We start from the raw sequence: 22993 nt of genomic DNA on the forward strand, positions 1-22993 counted from the left end.
GTTCGGCTTAGTTTCCACGTGTAGTGGAGACAATTTTTATTTGAAATGATGCTTCATGAATATCTTTGTGGAGGACAGGAAAAAAATTTTAGGTCTGCAGGTCCTGTACATCTTGCATACATATGCTGCAAAACTGCCTTTAATTCCACATTTAGGCGAGATAATTTTCATTTGAAATGATCGATGCTTCATTTGTTTCATCTGTATGTGGAGGACATGGAAAGAAAGTGTGTTCTGATCTACTCAGATTATAAACTGAATAGTGCCAGGTATGCAGCTCATGTACGCTTATTGCATAATATGTGTTTCAGGACTGCCTTTGAGAGGCTCTGATTAATTGCTCTCAACATCAGAAAAAAAGTGACAATATTTTAAGAGGCATATAATATGAATTCAACAAGAGGCATATAATATGAACTTTCAACAAGTTGCAACAAGTTGCATCAGTATGTACTGTAGATGATGTAGTAATATGTGATGGTAGCAGGCACGACATTCTTATCACAATGGTGATTGTTCGCAATCATTACACAACGTGGAATCTAAGTGCCTGGCAATGACATGAAGTGGTGTCTAACTGGTTCTACTAAACAAAATCTATGAGACAAATACACAACCAAAGCCCACTGTTAGATGATACATATAACTTATATGGACAAAAAAGGTGTCACACGGTTACTGCAGGCAGCAATACTTTCTATAGGTTTTGTCAGCATATATATATATATGGTGTTCTCCACATTCTATAATTTCAGATAAGGGATGGCTTGTTATTTCTGCTTTCCTTTTTTTTTGTGTGTGTGGTAGAAAAGAAAGAAATACCGGTTGTTTTTTCGTGCACAGCGCTCTAATCTGTGGAAGCTAGGCGATACAATAAATAAATAAATAAATAAATAAATAAATAAATAAATAGAATGGGAATTACCACGGAAGGCATGCGAGCTTAGCAGGCATGAAGGAAGGGAAAAAAATCTTCCTTCATGCTAGCAGGAAAGGAAGAAAAAATGATAATGGTGAATCTTAGCGTTTGCCGCTGTAGTGATATTAAGAAGTACAATAATTTTCGAATAGCCTAATGGCGAATCGCACCGGTGCGCACCAGTGCCGAAATGCGCCGTTTCATCTAATCATTGTCGTCGCCCCAGGGCGCCACGGTGCTTTGGTACCAGGGGTAGAGTTTCTAAATAAATGGTACCAGGAGAGAAAACGAAACTTTATTTGTGAGACATCACCTGACAGCACTTAACAAAAAAATGCAGCAACCATTTTTTATATATTGTTCTTTTCCGTTTTATTTTTAAAGCTAAGGTTAACTAATTATTATTTCTTATTGTTCCTAATCACACTGGAAACCTCCTTTGTGCATATGCCCTGGTGGCACCGAGGGTACCAAGCTATTCACCGGAACCGATTGGCGCGTATCCAAGCGGCGGTTCCTTATTTTATGGCTCCCGCGAGCTCCCGCGTGTATTAGAGGAGCAACCGGTAAATTCAAATCAGTTGCTTGTTTTGTGGCCTTGCAGCACATAACGTTTTTGCCCTGCTTATACCGGTCGTACTTGAAGTTTGGTTCTTGCATCTCACGTCACTGTCCGTGTCGATCCTGTGCTAAGGAACTCTCTTACCATGTGAGTATCGCTTCAAAATACGCTGCGCTCCTTTCCTTGCACGATGCCATCGCGAGTTCCGTTGTTGAGGAGAATGCGATTCTGTGTTCTTGTGAGTTGGCTTTTAATTGTTGCCAGGAACACCGCTTGTGCTTAAGGAGCATTAGAGAGAGTCGTAACCTCACTTTCGGTCAAGAAAATGACCGAAAGGGTTCGTTACATTTTGAAAAGTTGCAAGGAATACGTCGGCGTATGTGTCGCTTGTCAAATTCGCTTCCCTTGAATACTCTAGCATGTGACGTGCCCCAACGACAAGAGTAGAGCAGAGTAGTCACGAGTTCGGACAAGTGCGTTTCTGAATTTTCATTTTCGATAGGGTTGAGAATAGCGCTGGCTCTGCCCATACCTCCTTCCATCTTTGGTGTTGAGACCAAACTTGAAGTAGTGAGATATATAGTCATGACAGGACATTACCATATACGTGTATATGAACCCGTCGCACTACTTCTCGGAGCAAGCGGGTCAGTTACTTCTGGACGCGCCTCTTCCAAGACCAACCTGTTGCTTTAGCGTACTCCCTGACGTAGCCGCGATAGAGATTGCATAAAAATTGAAGGAAAGAATATGCACTAATGTTCTCAGCAACGGCGAGTGCTTGTGACGGCGGTGCACAGTCGACGTCAAAGTTTTACTACGAGGCGTACGTTGGACCTTAGAAAACGCTGAGCAATTATGAGCCTAGACACGGCAGCCTATAATTGAGATGTTCCGCCTGTATTAGTTTGTACATGACCAACATAGCGTTGCACTGTTTTTCAAGGCGCCAGCGAGAACTCGGCTTGAATGCGGCATTTTCGCGCAACCCACAAGCTTTTAACGCCGACTGTATGTGTGTTCAGCTTGACTGTATTAGCTTTCTATTCCAGGAGCGTAGCCAGGGTGACATGCAAGGTCATTCGAAACCAGTTAGATCGATTAAGACTGATATTGAAGCCGCGCATTTATATCTTACACGTACACACACGCACATATGTTAAGTAGATGAAGACTGATTTGAGACATAAACTGATAGGCCAATCTATTGAACATCCATGGCAACGTATAGGAGTGACCATAGTAAAAAAAAAAAAAAGTGTCACGGCTGTGAAATGACTGTCCATACCTGCCAACTCCCTAAATTTTCTAGTAAAGTTTGCAAATTTGCAAATTTTGATAATATTGCACCAAGTTTTACCCGTCAATCTCTGATCTTGCTCTTGGAAATGTTTGGTGGTGAAATAATGCCAGAGGGGTACTTGCTTCAAGCTAGTTTATACCTTCGTGAAGTAGGTGAGATTGACAACAGCAAAGTCATTGAAAGCATTGTGGTTTAAGAACAATGTGTTCCTTGTCAGTCCCTCCTGTTCCAAGTTTGCCTATTCCTGTATGTGGCATCTTAAGGTAAACCATCATTAATAAAGCGCATATGCATATCACAGTAAGCATACACTCGGGGTTAGACATAAAAAGAAAGTGTGCTTTCCCTTCCCCTTTTCCCCATTCCAACCTTGGGGTCGTGTGTGCAGGATTTTGAGCAATCTTGAAGTTCACAGGTTGGCAAGAATGGCTGTCACACATTTGATAAATAACAAGCTTCACTAAATAACTTCACTAAATCGTAAATAACTGATAACAAGCAGTATGCGTATACCAGTAGACCCACTTATGCACATTTATTCTGCTATCTAATAGTGCTGGCTGTGCCAGAGTAGTTGATACATCTTCAGTGGACAAATATTTGGTGCCTACAGAGGATAGGGATGCTGCACTTCGATGGGGGCGAAGATTTAGGTGCACGTTAAAGAAGCCCAGGTGGTCCAAATTTCCAGTGTCCACTACGGCGTGCCTCATAATCAGAAAGTGGTTTTGGCACGTAAAACCCCATAATTTTTTTTTTTTCTTAAGCGTTGCTGCATGAAGCATTGCAGATGCTGTGTTGTAGTCTAATTCGCAGGTTCCACAGTGCTGCCGGTGATGAGCAGATGCTAGTGGTACTTCATGCCTGTGGAGCATTGCGCTGTACTTGCGGTCAACTTGCAGCGAAGGGAAACATTGAAGGGTGCGGCTTACATACATGTGTTACTGCCTCAAGTTGTCGGGCAGTGTTTTACAGCTTGGAGCATACACTGAATCAGCATAGCATCCACGTGCAGCGGCTTCACATTTGCCCAAATGGGACAGAGAGAAGCAGGAAAAGAAGTCAAATGTAAAACTAAGGTGGTGCATTTTGTCCCATTTTGCTCTTGTAATCAAGATGTTAATGTTTTCTCTTGTGCAGCTGAACCAGCGTGCATGAGAATGTGGAACTTTTTTTTCAAGAGTGCTCTTGCACATGCTTTGGCTCCATAGCTTTCCCTTTATTGCCACAGAAAGTTGTCTGCGAGTATAGTGGCACTTTACTATGGTGGCCGCACTATGCCGTGTGTGCATCCTCCCTGTCTCCCAATCAACTGCTTGTTTATTTTTCTACTAAAATTACATAACAGCTTTTGGTTCACTATGCACAATATTTCAAAATGTCTATCCATAGTATCAACCACATGAAGCTTCATATAGTTGTGACTAACCAAAAATTGGGCCACCTCTGTTCCCCTTCTCATTTATCCATAGTGTCAGCTGCAGAGTAGACTTGCCCTCCTTCCACATGTCGGGGTAGTTCACTGGGTGTGGGGCTCTGCTTCTGAGTACTAGGAATATTGTGGGTTCATAATAAACTTCAGCACAAACAGGATGACACGAGGAGGAGACAGGACAAGGCGCTTGTCCACATGCCTTGTCTTGCTACTTGCTTGTTGTTCTGTGCGCACTCACATTTGTGATGAATTTGCACCAACTAGTCCGTCCATGCATCTTGCTGGTTCGTTTTTCAGCTGCACTGTGATTCATATGGAGCACAAAATGTCCTGTGTATCAAGTTCTGCCGCAAATTAGTGATTCCCAGGTTGTTGAAGCTTAGTGACTTGTACTGTGGTCTGGACCCCGTCAGTCATCGGTGTCCTGCCCCTTCTCAACCATTTGCTCCTTTTCAATATCATCTTTTCTTGCAGGTCAGCCAAGAACTGGTCCCTCAAGGACTTTGAAATAGGTCGGCCGCTCGGGAAGGGCAAGTTCGGCAATGTGTACCTTGCACGTGAAAAGACTACAAAGTATATTGTGGCACTTAAGGTAGGTTTGAAGAATGTTATTCTATCGTATTGTTGCAAATTTATTGCTCATTCTTTTGGCACCAAGAAGTGGTTGGCTTTTGTGAGCGGGAACATTCAACTGCTTAAGAATAACATGGCTGGTTTCACGTGAAAAATGGAAAAACTTTGAGACACATAGTGGTTGGGTGCCGACCTGCACCTGTTTCTTCTGAAGTGCAACAGGAAAGAATATTGCTGACTTTTAGTACAGAAGGCTCCTATTAAATGAAACTCTCTTAAAAAAAATACTGCATAGAAAGAATGATGGCATCCACCTTTTGGCTTCCTGGATGTACAATAGCATGTTTCTCTTAGATGCAAGCCTTGTCTTTATGAAGTTTGGTTAAACAAAACCAGAACTTGAACTGTCGCTTTTCTTACCAGTTGTTATACCGCATATGAAGTGGCAACGGTGAAAAGGTAATAAGTGGTGAAGCAAATCCACTCCACAGGTAAAAAATGATTTGCAGTGTTCACATTGTTCAGCCTATTAGTTTGTGCTTTTGGTTTTTTGTTGTGACAGCAACAGTACAAGATAGCTGTACAAGGTGCCCACACTCGGCACATCAGTGGAGCTTGTGAAACAGGCTGATCTGCCCGAAGGAAACGGTCAGATTGCAAAGAAGAGCCGAGTGATAGTGGTTTTGGCCATGTTACAGTGCCGGAACAAGCAGCAGGAAATGAGAGCTCAACGGCTCTGAGAATTTGTATTGTACTACTAGGCCATTTACGTACACACGTTTATCTTGTGTGAAAGTAGCTTCATGAGCTCGCAGCTCGCTCGCCTGTTTTGTAGCACTCCAGTGATGCTAACAGTGCTTGTGGCCAACAACGTTGCCAAGCGTTATTAATGAGTTACTTTGCTGGTGTTTGTTTTCACCAAATTATCACTGTTGTCAAGTTTCCACTCTGTACTAGTAATATATGCATTTACAGTACGTGAAATTTCTTGCACGTTGTTGCCAATTTTATGATGAAAGAGGCATGTTGAATCGAATCGCACATGTATCGTGAATAGTGCTGCACATTCTCGAATGTATGCGAGCTGCATTGATCACTCTTGAATGTACAATGAGATATGATATATAAATAAGGTCCTTCGATTTAGGTGTTTTGGTTTTTTCAAACTTTGTGGGGTAAAGATCGGGTGTTATTGTTAAAGATCAAAACCGGAGAGAAATCTGGGGTTTTTGTTGTCTAGTAGCCCAGACTTCGGGATTTTCCTGAGAACTTTCAGTAACGATTAACACAGGCGGTGATCGCCTTTCAGACAAAAACATTTTACTTAAAGAAGTGCAATCACTCGCAAGAGCATATAATCAATAAGGACGTGCTAGCAAGTGATGTGATGAACACACGTACACAATTTTGCATTAACATTATTTGCTTTTTAAAGAAACCACATAAACAAAAACAACAAATATACATCATGCTTGGTGATCCCTTCTTTACTTTGTTCTCTGCACATTACCACAGGAGTAAAAAGCACCAATAGCAGTGTACACGGGCATGCTTCACTAAACAAGGGATGCTTTTTTATCTTGTGAACCCTGGTTGAGGTGCATTATCATTTGCATTTTGAGCATTCCGTGTCCATTCTAGTGAGACCTTTGAATGCACTTTAGTAGGGAAAACGTCCTCAACATCACAGCTACAGCCCTGAATTCAGAGCAACGTCAGCACTGTGTAAGCTTCCTTGCGCATCATCCCTGTTCACATACATGCGATGTGTTGCGCCATTGTCATACTAGTCACTTAACTGCAACTACTAAAATGGCCACAGGGTTTGGTTCAGTGAAGGCCAGCAGGCGCTGAATGCACTGCGTACTAAGTATGTAGTTTTTTTTCTTTAATGTTAAGCGAAAAAAGGAACCGTATATATAGTATTCATGTATGATTAGTGATGTTTATGATATATCTGGATCGCTTGCTCGCACATGGAGGGTAGCGTTCATTGCTTTTGTAGCACCTACATTTTTACAAAGCACCCTTTACAAAGGTGTGAAAGTTCAGCGAGAAATTGGATTTAACTGAATTTTCGTAAACTTGCTTGAGGTGTAATAATAGAGATATATCTGGTTTTACCCCAAAACAAAGGGCCCTGTGTATAAATATCAGATGGTCACAGCTCGCAACGTGCACTTTGTGCATTTGCATGCTCTCGTTTGGCACATGGCAGTTCAATTGCTTGAATCTAGTGAATGAGAAAGGGAGTGAATGTGAAACCATTCCTGCAGGTCATGTTCAAGTCTCAGCTCCAGAAGAACGGTGTGGAGCACCAACTCCGACGAGAAATTGAGATCCAGTCTCATCTCAGGTGAGCTTGATTACGTGTGTTGAGTTGGGGGTGAGGAGTAGTTGGTATGCAAGCCTTTCATACAGCTGAACATTTAAATGGCCCCTAATTGGATGACGCGTGCACTTGGTTGTTGTCGCCATGACACAAGTCTCGGCACACCGCCTTCGATATTTTTCAGTGCACCGCAGGCAGCTGCGAGTGCAGTCTTATCTCTGAGGTTTGGCTGAGGCATGTTCTAGGAGATGCGAGCGGTAATGGTGACACCATCTATTTAGTTTCAGTATTGAAAATGGCTTTCACCTATGGAAGCAGTGAATGGCATGAACAGCTTCTTAGTGCTGCATCATGAATTATTGCCTGCAGCTTCGAATCTAGTCATAACCACTGTTTCTATGATCCTAGTCGACTTTCTACTGCAGTAATATGACTGTATTCATACTGCAGTCATATGACTCTGCAACAAAGTAAGCAGGACCTGCAATGTCCTTTGTTAAGAGGTCACTTTGTTACAAGTAAGGCAAGATAAGTGTGCTGAAGCAAATCACTTCATTCTTACTATGTTGAAATGTTCATGTTAAGAAAATTGCAGTGGCCACCACATGCAGTAGATATTATTAGCTTTATGATCTGTGCGTGCACTTTCACAGCTTCGCCATCTTCAAATAAAAAGTGTGGAGATGTCCTTAGCCTGTTATTCAGTCATTTACTTGACTTGCTTGCTGCCAACACAAAGCTACAACAGTCCGCGTGGGTGCCAGGGCATAATTTCGTCTTAAATTACCAAAGTGTAACCAAGGGACTTTTAGTTACTTTGGCAAAAAAGGAACATTTGTTGTAGGATACTTTGTTATAGTGGTGCTCGCAATACAGGGGTAAGATTTAAAAAAAAAAATGCTGGCCAAGCCATGTAGCCCTTTTGTAGTACAGATCATCTTGTAGTAAAAGCCGTCAGTGCAACGCTATTCACACTGGTGATTGACAGAGGTCGCGCGATTGCCTGCCACAGGTGACCAAGGAGTGACTCATGGCAACCGAGGCTCACACTGGCAAGCGTGATCTACCCATAGCCACATGGAAATGTATTGCGTTAGATGCCGTACATGTCTGATCGTGTCAACATCGCCACATAAGATAAGCGTGAGCATATACAGACGCCCTGTTCCTGTGCATCTTATTAATTCAGAAGCCACGTGACCGAAAAATTCCAGCAATGAGCCACTGACTCAAAGCAGTCTGCTTTCGACCAAATCTACCATTTGCAACAACAACTTGGTTCCACGAGCTCTGCTACTAACCAGTGTGAATTAACCCTTTAGCTTGTTTTGTGGCAAAAATTTTAATAGGGTTTAGCATAAAAGAACACTGAAAGTCTGGCTGGGTCTTGATTCATTTTCAAGCAACGTTTTAAGAGCCAAAACCGACACTGATGACGGTGTTGTCCCTGTGTGCTTCTTGCAATTCCATGTGCACTTAAAAATCTCTTTGAAGAGGAACGATTCAGCATGACATTTTTGTTAGGGCATTTTAGCAGGTTCATGAGGATATGAGTTTCATGAGGTTCATGAGTTTGATTGCTTTAGCAACATGGCAGCAGTGATTTGCACATCCGTATTTGATAATACTATGGACATTCGTATGCAGTTATTGTTCATACAACTCCTTTGGCGTGCTAGCGTGCTATAAAGTGTAAATTACTGGGCATTTTTTTGTTTCATTGCAATGCAGTAGGCAGTTTGCTGTGAAATTGTACATGTATAGTGTAAGGGCCTTAGATCAGTATTGTAGCTGTGTAGTTGAGGTGTTGCTAGGTGTCTTAATTAACATTAAGTATTTACTGGCCTTAGACATGTAATATTTTGATAATTTATTGCATTGAAATTCTTATGTAGACTTGCCAAAATTTTCAGCAAGTTATGTTGGGTCTCTAATGTTATTTTAGTGGAATCCCTGTAAAAATGGCAAGAAGAAATGTCGGCGTTGGCCGTAATATGTGAAAAAAAAAAAAAAAAAAAACGAAACTTGTGCACTAGAACGTCACTGCTAACAGCTGTGGCGTATGGCAGGTTGTGCTGGTATATGCAGTCAATGCCACTGCCGCGCGAGATGATTATCAGCAGTCTGCTTGTGTGTGGAGCACTTATTGTCGCATGCCAGGCTTCCAGCTGCAGAACCGAAAGTATAAAAAAAAAGTTCGGGCGGAACTTGCCTATGATGGGCATCCAGGTATGCAAACAGCTGGAACACAAGGATGGCTTGGTGGGCTAGTTGGTAAAGCATCTTAAATGGTTAACAGCACATAGAGACTGGGTGGAGTGAGGAACAACAGGACACGGTGCTTTCAGCGCTGTGTCCCTCTGACAGCACTGTCGTGAAGTTTGTGCATACCTAGTATCGCACATCCTCGTGAAAATGCGGACCACATTTCTGGACCACACACCACCTTTGGTATTGACCCATGTATTCTTTTTTTAATATGTGGATAGCTAAATAGCTGGAAAGAGATCTGGTCCAACAATTCCAAGGATGCTGTTCACATAAAATATCAGATTCCAAACGAAACATTGTTTCTTCCCACACATGCTAAACCTGTTGTGTATCGCTTTGTAGAGCAAACTGATGTTTCGTCTGTCTCAAACAATTTGTTGCCACAAGCAAAGGGCAATTGAGAGAATTTAATCATGATCTGCTTTTTATGTGCAGTTGCGTGTTTCTAACCATTAATGTGTGTCTCAGTTGCGTCAACATGCTAGCTGCCACGAGCTAAGAGTGGTAAAAGTGAGAGGCAGTCGTGAGCCGGAAGCACAATGTAGTCATTTTTATTTCCATCAGGTGCCACCACACACAACTTTTTGTGACTCTTCAATGTTTACGAGTCAAGGTGATTTATAAAAGGGCTTCTAGAGGCATTTGCATGTTTGAATCGTCTCAAATCACTAGCTGCCATGAATTATCAATAGAGAAGCTGAGAATTGTGCATTAGAAGCCTACGCCTGTGGTTTAATAGTTAGATCACCTGGTTTTTGATATTGGGCTTGACGACCCAGGTTTAAATTGCACCATATGACACTTAAAAGAAAGTTTAGCTACATCATCATCAGCCTGGTTACGCCCACTGCAGGCAAAGGCCCATACTTCTCCAACAACCCCTGTCATGTACTAATTGTGGCCATGTTGTCCCTGCAAACTTCTTAATCTCATCCGCCCACCTAACTTTCTGCCACCCCCTGCTACACTTCCCTTCCCTTGGAATCCAGTCCGTAACCCTTAATGACCATCGGTTATCTTCCCTCCTCATTACATGTCCGGCCCATGCCCATTTCTTTTTCTTGATTTCAACTATGATGTCATTTACTCGCGTTTGTTCCCTCACCCAATCTGCTCTTTCCTTATCCCTAAACGTTACACCCATCATTCTTCTTTCCATAGCCCGTTGCGTCGTCCTCAATTTAATAAGTAAAACCCTTTTCGTAAGCCTCCAGCTTTCCACCCCGTACGTGAGTACTGGTAAGACACAGCTGTTATACACTTTTCTCTTGAGGGATAATGGCAGCCTGCTGTTCATGATGTGAGAATGCCTGCCAAACGCACCCCAGCCCATTCTTATTCTTCTGATTATTTCCATCTCATGATCCGGATCCGCGGTCACTACCTGTCCTAAGTTGATGTATTCCCTTACCACTTCCAGTGCCTCGCTACCTATCGTAAACTGCTGTTCTCTTCCGAGACTATTAAACATTACTTTAGTTTCCTGCAGATAAATGTTTGGACCCACCCTTCTGCTTTGCCTCTCCAGGTCAGTGAGCATGCATTGCAATTGGTCTCCTGAGTTACTAAGCAAGGCAATATCATCAGCGAATTGCAAGTTGCTAAGGTATTCTCCATTAACTCTTATCCCCCATTCTTCCCACTAAAGGTCTCTAAATACCTCCTGTAAACACGCTGTGAATAGCATTGGAGAGATCGTATCTTCCTACTTGACGCCTTTCTTTATTGGGATTTTGTTGCTTTCTTTATGGAGGACTACGGTGGCTGTGGAGCCGCTATAGATATCTTTCAGTATTTTTACATATGGCTCGTCTACCCCCTGATTCCGTAATGCCTCCATGACTGTGAGGTTTCGACTGAATCAAACGGTTTTCGTAATCAATGCAAGCTATATATAACGGTTGGTTATATTCCGCACATTTCTCTATCACCTGATTGATAGTGTGAATTTGGTCTATTGTTGAGTAGGCTTTACTCAATCCTGTCTGGTCCTTTGGTTGACAGAAGTCTAAGGTGTTTCTGATTCTATTTGCGATTACCTTAGTAAATACTTTGTAGGCAATGGACAGTAAGCTGATGGGTCTATAATTTTTCAGGTCTTTGGCGTCCCCTTTCTTATGGATTAGGATTATGTTAGCGTTCTTCCAAGATTCCGGTATGCTCGAGGTCATTAGGCATTGTGTATACAGGGTGGCCAGTTTTTCTAGAACAATGTGCCCACCATCCTTCAACAAATCTGCTGTTACCTGATCCTCCCCAGCTGCCTTCCCCCTTTGCATAGCTCCCAAGGCGTTCTTTACTTCTTCCGGCGTTACTTGTGGGATTTCGGATTCCTCTAGACTATTCTCTCTTCCATTATCATCGTGGGTTCCACTGGTACTGTATAAATCTCTGTAGAACTCCTCAGCCACTTGAACTATCTCATCCATATTAGTAATGATATTGCCGGCTTTGTCTCTTAACGCATAGATCTGATTCTTGCCTATTCCTAGCTTCTTCTTCGCTGCTTTTAGGCTTCCTCCGTTCCTGAGAGCATGTTCAATTCTATCCATATTATAGTTCCTTATGTCAGCTGTCTTACGCTTGTTGATTAACTTGGAAAGTTCTGCCAGTTCTATTCTAGCTGTAGGGTTAGAGGCTTGATCAGGTCTTTCGTCTCCTGCGATAACCTATTGGTATCCTGTCTAACGGAGTTACCACCGACTTCTATTGCACACTCCTTAATGATGCCCATAAGATTGTCGTTCATTGCTTCAACGCTAAGGTCCTCTTCCTGAGTTAGTTAAAGCCGAATACCTGTTCTATAGCTTGATCCGGAATTCCTCTAGTTTCCCTCTTACTACGAACTCATTGATTGGCTTCTTGTGTACCAGTTTCTTCCGTTCCCTCCTCAAGTCTAGGCTAATTCGAGTTCTTACCATCCTATGGTCACTGCAGTGCACCTTGCCGAGCACGTCCACATCTTGTATGATGCCAGGGTTAGCGCAGAGTATAAAGTCTATTTCATTTCTAGTCTCGCCATTCGGGCTCCTCCACGTCCACTTTTGGCTATCCCGCTTGCGGAAGAAGGTATTAATTATCCGCATATTATTCTGTTCTCCAAACTCTACTAATAATTCTCCCCTGCTATTCCTAGAGCGTATGCCATATTCCCCCACTGACTTGTCTCCAGCTTGCTTCTTGCCTACCTTGGCATTGAAGTCACCCATCAGTATAGTGTATTTTGTTTTGGCTTTACCCATCGCTGATTCCACGTCCTCATAGAAGCTTTCGACATCCTGGTCATCATGACTGGATGTAGGGACGTAGACCTGCACGACCTTCAATTTGTACCTCTTATTAAGTTTCACAACAAGACTTGCCACTGTCTCGTTAATGCTATAGAATTCCTGGATGTTACCAGCTATATCCTTAGTAATCAGAAATCAGACTCCTAGTTCTCGTCTCTCTGCTAAGCCCCGGTAGCACAGGACGTGCCCGCTTTTTAGCACTGTATATGCTTCTTTTGTCCTCCTAACCTCACTGAGCCCTATTATATCCCATTTACTACCCTCTAATACCTCCAATAACACTGCTAGACTCTCCTCACTAGATAACGTTCTAACGTTAAATGTTGCCAGGTTCAGATGCCAATGGCGGCCTGTCCGGAGCCAGGGATTCTTAGCACCCTCTGCTGCGTCGCAGGTCTGATCGCCGCCGTGGTCAGTTGCTTTGCAGCTGCTGGGGACTGAGGGCCGGGGTTTGATTGTTGTATTCATATAGGAGGTTGTGGCCATGTACTGCACCAGGGTGGCCAATCCTGCTCTGGTGAGAGAGTGCGTTACCGGTTCTGGTCACCGGGATCAGGCCGCCTTCCAGGCCTGTTTATGCCAATCTGAGTTCGGTTAAACCGCACAGATGGCACTCTGTGGGGTTTAACTGTAAACTGGATTACAAACCATAACCCAGTTTAGCTACAACTTGTGTTAAACCCCCTTGAACCTACTTTGCAAGAACCAGCCTGACCCATGCCAAACACATGGCATATATGCCGAAGTCTTGGACTTCGTCCTCCACCTGGGCTATCTCGACTGAATAAAGTCTTCAGTGAAGCGAATGGTGTAGCCATCTGTCACCGTTGCGACAAAACACAATGCACAATGTTTCACTGTAACAGTGAAACTGTAACAGTTTCACTGCTGCTACTCCTTTCACTGATAAAATTTATGCATTTCGTTGGGTATTGTTGCAGGCAATGGTCCAAGTTCAGTTTTTAACTATCGGACTTCTTTTTGTATACATATCTCTTGGCATTCACTGCCATCCAAACATGTTATATTTAAAGAAATGTAACGACAAATCTCACCTCTGCTCAAACTTTAAGCAAAAGAAAGATTGTATGTTCAAGCCAAAAGAGTTCTGTCTATGCTTGGGCCCCTTTAGTTAAGCAGTACATCATGTTGGTTACATTGTGCAATGTTTTTCAGGCATCCCAACATCTTGTGCCTGTACAACTGGTTCCACGATGAGACGAGAGTCTACCTGATCCTGGAGTATGCACCCCAGGGGGAACTCTACCGCCAGCTCACCTCAGCCAAAAGGTTCAGTGACAAAAGGGCTGCCACGGTGAGAGGACAGCTGAAACTTGTGATAAGCAAGTTGCAGCCAACACGAAAATACTAGGGCTGTGCGGATACCAAATAGTTGATTTTGAATCGCATATCGGGAAAACTTGACGCCAACTTTTATGCTTCCAAATTTTGTGCAGGGAACACGGTGTTGCACATGCTCAGGAGGCTAATCGCATTACTTAACAGGACTCTCGCTAGCTATCAGTAACTTGTGTACCTATAAATCGAGATGCATAGTGTGTTCACTCCTGTGCCACACACGATGCCTGGGATGAGTACGTCGCTGCCGCGGTTTTCACTCTAAACATGTCCCAGTAGGAAGTCACTTGCGCCATGCCATTTCAGCTGCTCTACGGGAAGTTGCCAAGGTTACCGCAAGAATACCTTCTTGGCTTTGACACGTCTTTGCAAGAACACCCTGCAAAAGTGGACTCCAGCGAGACTCTGTGCCATGCTGGCCTCCGAGTTCGGCTAGCAATACTGCTCCACGAAGCTCAGTTCAATACGTCTTCTCAACAAAGTCCTACTCGCTCTTTCCAACGGAGCAATTTAGTCGTGGTTCGACACACTGCATTTAACTCGGCGATGCGAAAAATTCTTACCCTGGATTTCTGGCCCTTTCCCTGTTGTGGAAGCTCTGGGTCCTGTGACGTTTTGTTTAGCCGCGATTCCCGAACTTGATAACCGTGACAAACACACTTTTCCTACTTATGCCAGCCAGACAAAGCTTTACGTCTCCCGTGAAACCTGTACTGAGCTCTCGTCTTACTCCTGTGTGAACTCGAGGGGAGAGGTGTAATGGTAACGTAACTGTAATGGTAACGAAGAAAGTCTCAAGTGAAAGCAGAGGAAGAGAAGGGCAAGCAGAAGGATAGAGTAGCAGTGGGTCAGGGGAACAGTTGGTTTTTGGAACGGCTGAGATTTCGTTGTGCCGTGTACCACTTTGAACCTGTTCAAGGCGCAGGACTCCCGTTACAATATGCAGTCAGCAAAGTGCGTTGATCTATAATTGAAAGTGTCTGCAACAAATGCAAAAAAAAAGGAACAGCACCCTCAAATTGCACGTGTGAGTGTCAGAGCCTACTTGACATCTGGCTGGAAGCAAATCTACTTTAATATGCCTGGGGGGGCCCCTACATATAAGTGCAAGAGTTAAACAGAAAGACAGGCGGTGTGGGTTAGAGGGCGCATGCGGTTAGCTGATATCATAGTTAAGATTAAGAGGTATTAGGGGAGCCTGTCATGTAAGGTGTAGAATGTATGACTGATGCTCTGGAAGTGCCTATGGAAGGCACAGACTTCCTCATTGTATGCAGCGGGCAGATTCTGACACACGCTGGTGTGCCGTTGCAGAGAGAAACCAGTCCTCTTCATAAACTTTAATGCCCGAGCCCTGCTGCTGGCTTGGAAGTTTGTCCTGAGTATTCGCACTTCCGAAGCGAAGCCCTTGGGTCATTGCATGGCCATATTGCATGTCACTGGCAGGGACCAATTTTATATTTCAGCGATGCATGACACAAGCTTGGCTTCCAGATCGGGAAAGTGTCCAGACTCTGGCCTGGGGAAACTTCTTCCCTTGCTGCCACAGCCAAAAATTTCGCCTGTCTGCAGCCACCGCTCCCATATCACCCGTTTCGAGACGTCAAACTTGCGGCCCACAGGGCAATTGTTTGCGCCTTCAGCATAAAGAATGGCAGCCCTCCTAAACATTGCCGTGAATGTGTGCCGAATGCATATCAGACTCTTGACAATTGATTAAGCATGGCGGTAAAACAGACCTAGCAATCAAGACAAGTGTGCCAAGCAAAGAGCTAAAGCGAAATGCATGAGCATTGTCTGGTATTTCATGGAACTATCAGTACTCTTCGGAAGCGCGACCGTTCTGTATGTCGATATTGCTGTGACTGAAGCAGTGTCACTTCTATCAACTGTCAACACTCCCATCAGGGCTGTGTGTGCAGTAAAAGTTGAACATTTTTAAATCCTTCTGAGTGAGCACGCAGACGGAATGCTACGGGTAGAGCCACAGAGCAAACATAACATCGTAACCACGCTGTAGAGTCCCTGATATCTCGTTTGTCTTGCCTTCACTGGTGGAGCCATGGTTTGATTTGGATTGCTCCACATTTATAAGTATTAAAAAATGAGTGAACTTACAATTGCATGTGCGTGCGTGCACATGCATGCGTGATTTTAAGATGCTACCATGTAGTGTGCATATTGCTGTGATGCTTATGCAGTTTTTCATCTTGCACAGTACATCTACCAGCTCTGCAATGCGCTCAAGGTTTGCCATAGACAAAAGGTCATCCATCGTGACATCAAGCCAGAGAACCTTCTGGTTGGTTTCAGCGGCGAGATCAAGATTGCAGACTTCGGGTGGTCCGTGCATGCGCCTTCGTCCAGGTGCGTGTAACAGTTCTTTTTCTGAAAAGCAAAGCTTTTCTTTGCGAGCCTCGCCGGGTTTTGTGGCTGTGGCCTGGCTGTTCTCTTGCCGAATAGGCCAACCATTTTCAGCAGAGTACGCGTGCCGTTAGTTTCCTTGAGCCACCACCAGATGGCGCTTGCACCCACAGCAGTGCAGCTGCCGGCCGTGCGGAGGAAAGACAGAAAAAAGGACCAGAAAGCTCGCCTTCGTGCATTCACGGCTGCACGGTAGTAAGGAAGTAAATGCTTCTTACGGATAGAATGGATTTGAATTGCACTACGTCTGTATGGGCATGCTGCCTCTGAAACCATGACGTGTTCAAGGCGTCCGTCGTGCTCACTAGTCAACAACTCCGCTGAACAAAAGGCTCAGTATAATTTCTGTGCGACTTTTTATGCACTGTTCACACAAAGCTTCGCTTTATATAGATTCCAGCTCTGCTGCATTTCTTTTTCTTGGAAAATGCTGGTGGCCCATCTAGATCAGTTTTGTATGCTCCGTGGCCAAGATATTGCATTCCATTAGCAGGCCTGGCAACCTAAAATATGAAATACTTCACTCGAAAGGACAAAAGAAATTTGGTGAAAAATAATAAAAATTATTTGATTACTCAAGATGTTATCTGTTTAACTAAGAATTTGCAGACTTTGTGCTTGATGGTCGCAGCAAGTATAATCTGTGCCCCACACAAACAGAAATATTTTGAGAGTTTATTAATTAATCATGTAACGTTCTGCAAAACGGTGCATCGTGCTGATAAGGCTGCATGAAAAATTTTCAGATCGTACAGCTTAACAGCTTATTTGCATTGTTGTGCTGCACGTCTAGCTGGCCCCGTAAACTGTTGCAAAATTGCGATATAGTGCTTTGCTAGAAAAAGAAAATAGTATGAATTTGTAGAAGTTTCGATAGAAGTCTGCTGGAGGGAGACAGGAAATTCGCTAAAGTACTACCTCTTACCTCGTACTATATTAAACAGTTTCCACCTCAGTGTTTTGTATCTGTATTGTGCACATTTCCACAGTACCTTTGCCTGTCGCTGGGGATGACTCAAAAACTATCTTCTCTAGCTCGTAGGAAAGCAGCGCCAATCCGCCAATCACGGATGTGCATCAACACTTCATTTGCCGTGGATCAATGTGTACCAATAATCCCTACGAAGTTACTCAGCTGTCTGTATTCGAAATGTTTATGATCATCATCAGCCTATTTATGTCCACTGCAGGACAAGCTGACCTCAGATTTTGCCTGGAAATTTCCTAACTTCATTGCACCTACTTCCCGTTCTCAACTGGGCTTCCATTCTCAGGGTACCCATTCTGTAAATCTGATGGACCACTGGTTTTCTGCTTTGCACATTACGTGGCCTGCCCGATTTCATGTCTTCCTCTTAATCCCAGCTAGAGTACTGGCCCTCTAATGGTTTATGCTGACCAGCAAATTGTGTAATGTACTCCATGGTACTGGTCTCTCTATTTTACTGTATGCATGTGACAATTTTGTTCGCCCTTGGGGACTTCTGCTCTTTATCCAGTAACCGTAAGAGAAAATGTTTATTTATTTTTGCTGCCGCATTCATTGCAACGGAGGACGTCTTACCTTTTCGTTGTAGGCGGGCCACTATGTGTGGGACACTCGACTATCTGCCGCCGGAGATGATTGAGGGCGCCGTCTATGACGAGAAAGTCGATCACTGGGCTCTCGGCATCCTCATCTACGAGTTCCTGGTTGGAAAGCCGCCCTTTGAGTCGCCCACAACCCAGGAGACCTACCGGCGCATCCGCGAGGCCAAGGTGCTGTACCCTCCGTTTGTGAGCGCCGATGCAAGAGACCTCATCGGCAAGGTGAGCATTGACTACACTGTAGCTCAACCGTGGGGGCCGCCGCATTGTTTTCTGGGACGGTAGTGGGTGGGCGGGGGTGGCACATTGCCTGAACCACTCGCAACCTGTGACCTGTGAGTCGCTCGTGTGGCCGGCTCGTCAAGTGACGTTTAAAAGTGATACTGAAAGGAAAAATTGTCCCTCCTTGATGCAACAGAACAGATATAGTGAGCTAGCAGACACTGCAAAGCACTAAATCTAATTTGTCTAGCCATGCTTCACTTCAGCGAGTATTCTACTCGTATACATATAATGAAAACAGAAACGTACCATCCAAGAAACTATCAATTACAGCAAAACTAACCTGTCTTTGATCACAGCTCAAAATGTGTGCTGTGGTGGCAAAAATGTCAACTGCAGTAGAAACTTGTTGATACAATCCCGATCCATACGATTTTACATTGCTAACATTTGCGATGCAGTTGTGCTACTCAATACAGTTGTGCTTCTTTTTACCAGGTCCCGGAACCAATGTTCGGTATGTTGCTAACCTGCGAGCGTATATGTTTTTTTGGCCTCTAGACCCCATATAGACAAGAAAAGGTGCGAGGTGCATGCGATCGAGAACAGTAGCCGCCCGCCGTGGCAGCTTCCCCGCAACATTCGCCTGCCCGTATCGCGTGAGAATGCTGGCGTGCACTCAGTTTCCTATTCCGGTACCAGCAAATTTCCTCCCGGGTGATCGCAACCCGTATTCACAGCTATCGCTGCCAACCCTATTGTGATAAGCATCTTTACCTACCTGTTACACAGGGCATAGTGGCATTGGAAGTGTACCGCAGCCTTTCAATAGGCGATGAGCCAAATGCGCTGCCATTCCCTGCTGCAGCTGGTGTGAAGTCACCACCATGTTTCGCTCTGGTGGCACCCGCCGTGGTTGCTCAGTGGCTATGGTGTTGGGCTGCTGAGCACGAGGTCGCGGGATCGAATCCCGGCCACGGCGGCCACATTTCGATGGGGGCGAAATGCGAAAACACCCGTGTACTTAGATTTAGGTGCACGTTAAAGAACTCCAGGTGGTCGAAATTTCCGGAGTCCTCCACTACGGCATGCCTCATAATCAGAAAGTGGTTTTGGCATGTAAAACCCCATAATTAAATTTTTTTTCGCTCTGGTGGCATCTTCCGGCGTAGCCCACCAGCTCAATATCATTTGTTTCCCATCGCTGTCTTAAAACAATGTGCAATAGGAAAACTGCAATGTGCCGCAGCGATTTGCACAGAGTTGGCATGTGGAAACTTCCTGCCAATATGCCCCGCTCGAAGAAGCTGCTGACCCAGCACGACTTTGAGAGCGCAAACGTAAGCTTGCCAAAGCTTCAGAAACGACGATGTGTGTCACGGGCCCCACCAACTTGGTGTGTGTCGGCACCTTGTGCTGCAACGACTTCCACAACACTCCGCATTATGCAAGTGTCAAATGCAGTTGAGTTGGTGAATTTTTTTTTTTTTTTTTGATTTCGGGTCTGCTGTTTTCCCGGTTAGTGCATTTTTCTCGCATTTTCTCGCACGAAGTGTTTTCATTTCCCGATCTTAAAGGGACACTAAAGGCAAATATTAAGTCTGGCTAAAGTGATAGATTAGTGCTCGAGAATCTCTAAGGAGTCAATATTATCGCGAACAGAGCCTTAATAATCAAGAAATTGAGGTAAATGCAGGACATGATTAGAGACTGCCCCGGGACATTCGAATACTTGCCCGATGACGAAAGCACTCCTCAGTTAACTTATCTCACTACTATTCAACCACTCGTTCCAAAAAACGTCCTTGTATTGTGTTATAAGACGAAATAAAATTCCACGTGTGCAGTTCTATTTCACTTCTAGAAAAAAGAACTCGTTGAAATTACCCTTGACAACGACGTGGGCGTTCAAAAGGTTTCGTTTTCACTCGACTCCATGCCTCCCATGCTATCGCGGTACCGTAGTTTCGTTATTGCGTATTGCTGCGCTGGTTTTTCTGGCTCGCGAAACTAGCACAAACTGTAAGTAGCAGAGAATTCATCTTCCATGTGATGTCACGGGATGTCCGAACGGTCTACGCCACTTGAACAAACAGAAGCTGCAGCGACGTATCTACCGCTCTGTCTGGGCTCGGTACTGCCGTCTCTCGGGCGCCGTTTTACTCACCGACGGCAGCAAAGGGTGGTGATGGCGTATGCAACGTTGCCACTCCCCCGGTTAAGTGGCAGCAGACTTGAATTTCGAAAAAGGTATTCGGATCATTCAGATGCAATTTTCTCGTAAACTAAGTTTTTTCGTGGCACGAAATAAGCATTGTGAGGTTTCTGGAATGGTATTTTAACAGTCCACGTTTACTCATTATTAGTCTTTAGTGTCCCTTTAATTCCATGAGAACCTTGTATTTTCTTGCGCCATTTCACAAAGTAATTTTGCGACACTGTTTTGATTTAATGGAGTTTTTTGCCATTTCAAGCTTGTACTTGGAGCCTCTGTGGCTAGTAAATCTAGCAAAAAAAAAACTATGAAAATGTCAGCCAGGACAGAAGCTGTTTCAAGCATTCTTTTGCATGAAAAGTTTCAGTGGTAAAAATGCCCTAAAAGCATGCACGCCAAGACGTGGTAGGCAGGAAACACAACTGTGCCATTTGTCGCGTTCGTAAGCAAGTTGCGGAGGCCAATAGGTGCCTGCCACTTGATGGCGCATTGGAATGATTTAGGCTACTGTTGTTTGAGCCTTACACGATCGCTGATGTAGCAGTGGGAAATTGTCAGCTATCACTCGTAATATATTTTTTACTTTGTGCGAGTACTAGTACATTCATTATTATTTTCTTCTTTCTTTTTTTTGCATTTTATTTGTCTATGATAGCACATTATGCTGAGTTTTATATTCATAGCTGCCACCATATAAAAACATGTAAAGTCTTGCGGACACTTCACTGGAGTGGGAGCAATTTATTTAAACACATCATTTTTCATAATACATGTGCACCGTATTAGTGTGCGATTTACGTTTACACAGCACAAACTGACACAATAACACACTGCAACTTTTTTCAGCGACTTTGCTATTACTGATTTCGCCTGCTAGAGGAACATGTCTGAATAAACTGGTCTGAAGCCTTCTGGTGTCCTTTCACCATCAGATGACTTGCAAAAATATGCTCAGATGCCGACAATTGAAACTTTTTTGCAAGCAGAGTTTAATTTTGTAAAATTGACGAATGTCCGTAGAATTGTGGAATGAGCCTGCATTTGTTAACATTACGAAAAAGTCAGGAAATTTGGTAGGTGTGTGTATCTGTTGCTCATGCATCAGTAACACAGTTCATTAGCCCAGAAGTCACTACCTGAAGGCAACACACTTGAGTGCCCAACTATAGACATCCTATACCTAACTTAGTGCATGTGCAAGTGCGGTATAGACTCACGTTTTCTCTCTTTCACTCCCCCATCCCCTCCCCACGTGTAGGGTAGCAAACTGGACTCAGTCTCGTTAACCTCCTGCCTTCTTCCCTTCTCTCTCTCTCTCTCTCGTGCATGAAAGTGCACTTGCTTCTTCTGCCTTCTGTATCTTAATGTGATGGGGTGGAGTTGGTTGAATACCTGCACTTCTATATTCACGTTCTACTTCATGTTACTGCTGGCTGTCCCGTATTTTTCATGAAGTTTACGAATTTGGGCTCGCGTTAGTTTTGCAAATCTTGCTGCAAGCTTTACGGAAAATAAGTTCTATTGGTGAAAAAGGTTCCTTCGTCAGTGTCCTAACCTTCTGTTGGAGGTTTCCTAATGGGGAAAGAATGCCAGAGCGGTATTTGCTTTGAGCAAGTTTGTACGGAGAAGTTCCTGCAGCAGGCAAAATAGGCAACAGCAATGTTGCTGAAAAAAAAAGTCACTAATTTAAAAGCAGTGTCTTGCTTGTCAGTTTGGGCTGTCCCAAGTTTGCTGCTGCTTGTTTGCTGCCTCTGAAGGCAAATAATTTGTTCATAAAATGCATGCCTGTCCCACAGAAGGCGTGTGCTGAGGGCGGGCTTCAAGGAAAAATTAGTGCTATCCCCCTCCCCACTTTAAGGTAACGTCCATGTGATATTTACAAATTTTCAAGTCCACAGGCTGGCAGGTATTTATAAAAAATTTAAATAGCGCCTTTATGTTCTTCTTAAATGCCCTCGGGCTAAATGAAGTATGGAAGCTTTACACAATGCCTTGTTTTGTTTGCGACAGCTTGTGAGGAGACGACCTGCTGAGCGCATTTCCCTGGACGAAGTCAAGGCCCACCCTTGGGTTGTGAACAATGCGGACACTACCGTACAATGCCGCACCTTGTAATAGAGCGAGTGTGAGCTTGTATGGCTGATGTATATAGTATGTACAGTTGCATCGAGTGCCTTGTCTTGGACTTTTGGATGCTGTGTTCGCAGGCGCGCTCCTCTACAGCATCTAGTGGGCAGTGTCATCCTCGAGTTGTCAGTGCGGCAACTCGTTCCTCGCCTATGTAACTAACCTCGAAGCTCGGAGCACTGTAAAGCTTTTAAACATGAGATGCACCACTCTTTTTAGTATACGTGGCATTTCGGCCTCCTTTTTTGTCATTTTAGCCTATACTGACCTTGTGTGATCTGCACTAGCATTATGTAAACTGTCTTTTAAATGACGCTACAACATGTAATAAACATTCTCTTTGAGTTTGTACAATTTTGTTTGTTCATTCATTA

The 22993-nt window shown here is 44.0% G+C and overlaps 1 protein-coding gene across 1 annotated transcript; it reads left to right on the forward strand.

Annotated features, from left to right (window-relative positions):
- Window positions 1–1439: 1439 nt before the first annotated feature.
- On the forward strand, window positions 1440–22973 carry LOC126523612 (aurora kinase A-B-like). The gene is made up of 7 exons (XM_050172208.3): window positions 1440–1628; window positions 4694–4811; window positions 7069–7148; window positions 13862–14000; window positions 16263–16411; window positions 18046–18277; window positions 22503–22973. Coding segments are annotated over exons 1-7 (825 nt in total). The 5' UTR covers window positions 1440–1626; the 3' UTR covers window positions 22608–22973.
- Window positions 22974–22993: the final 20 nt, after the last annotated feature.

This window comes from Dermacentor andersoni, chromosome 6 (genome assembly GCF_023375885.2).
Source record: "Dermacentor andersoni chromosome 6, qqDerAnde1_hic_scaffold, whole genome shotgun sequence".
NCBI classification, from domain to species: domain Eukaryota; kingdom Metazoa; phylum Arthropoda; class Arachnida; order Ixodida; family Ixodidae; genus Dermacentor; species Dermacentor andersoni.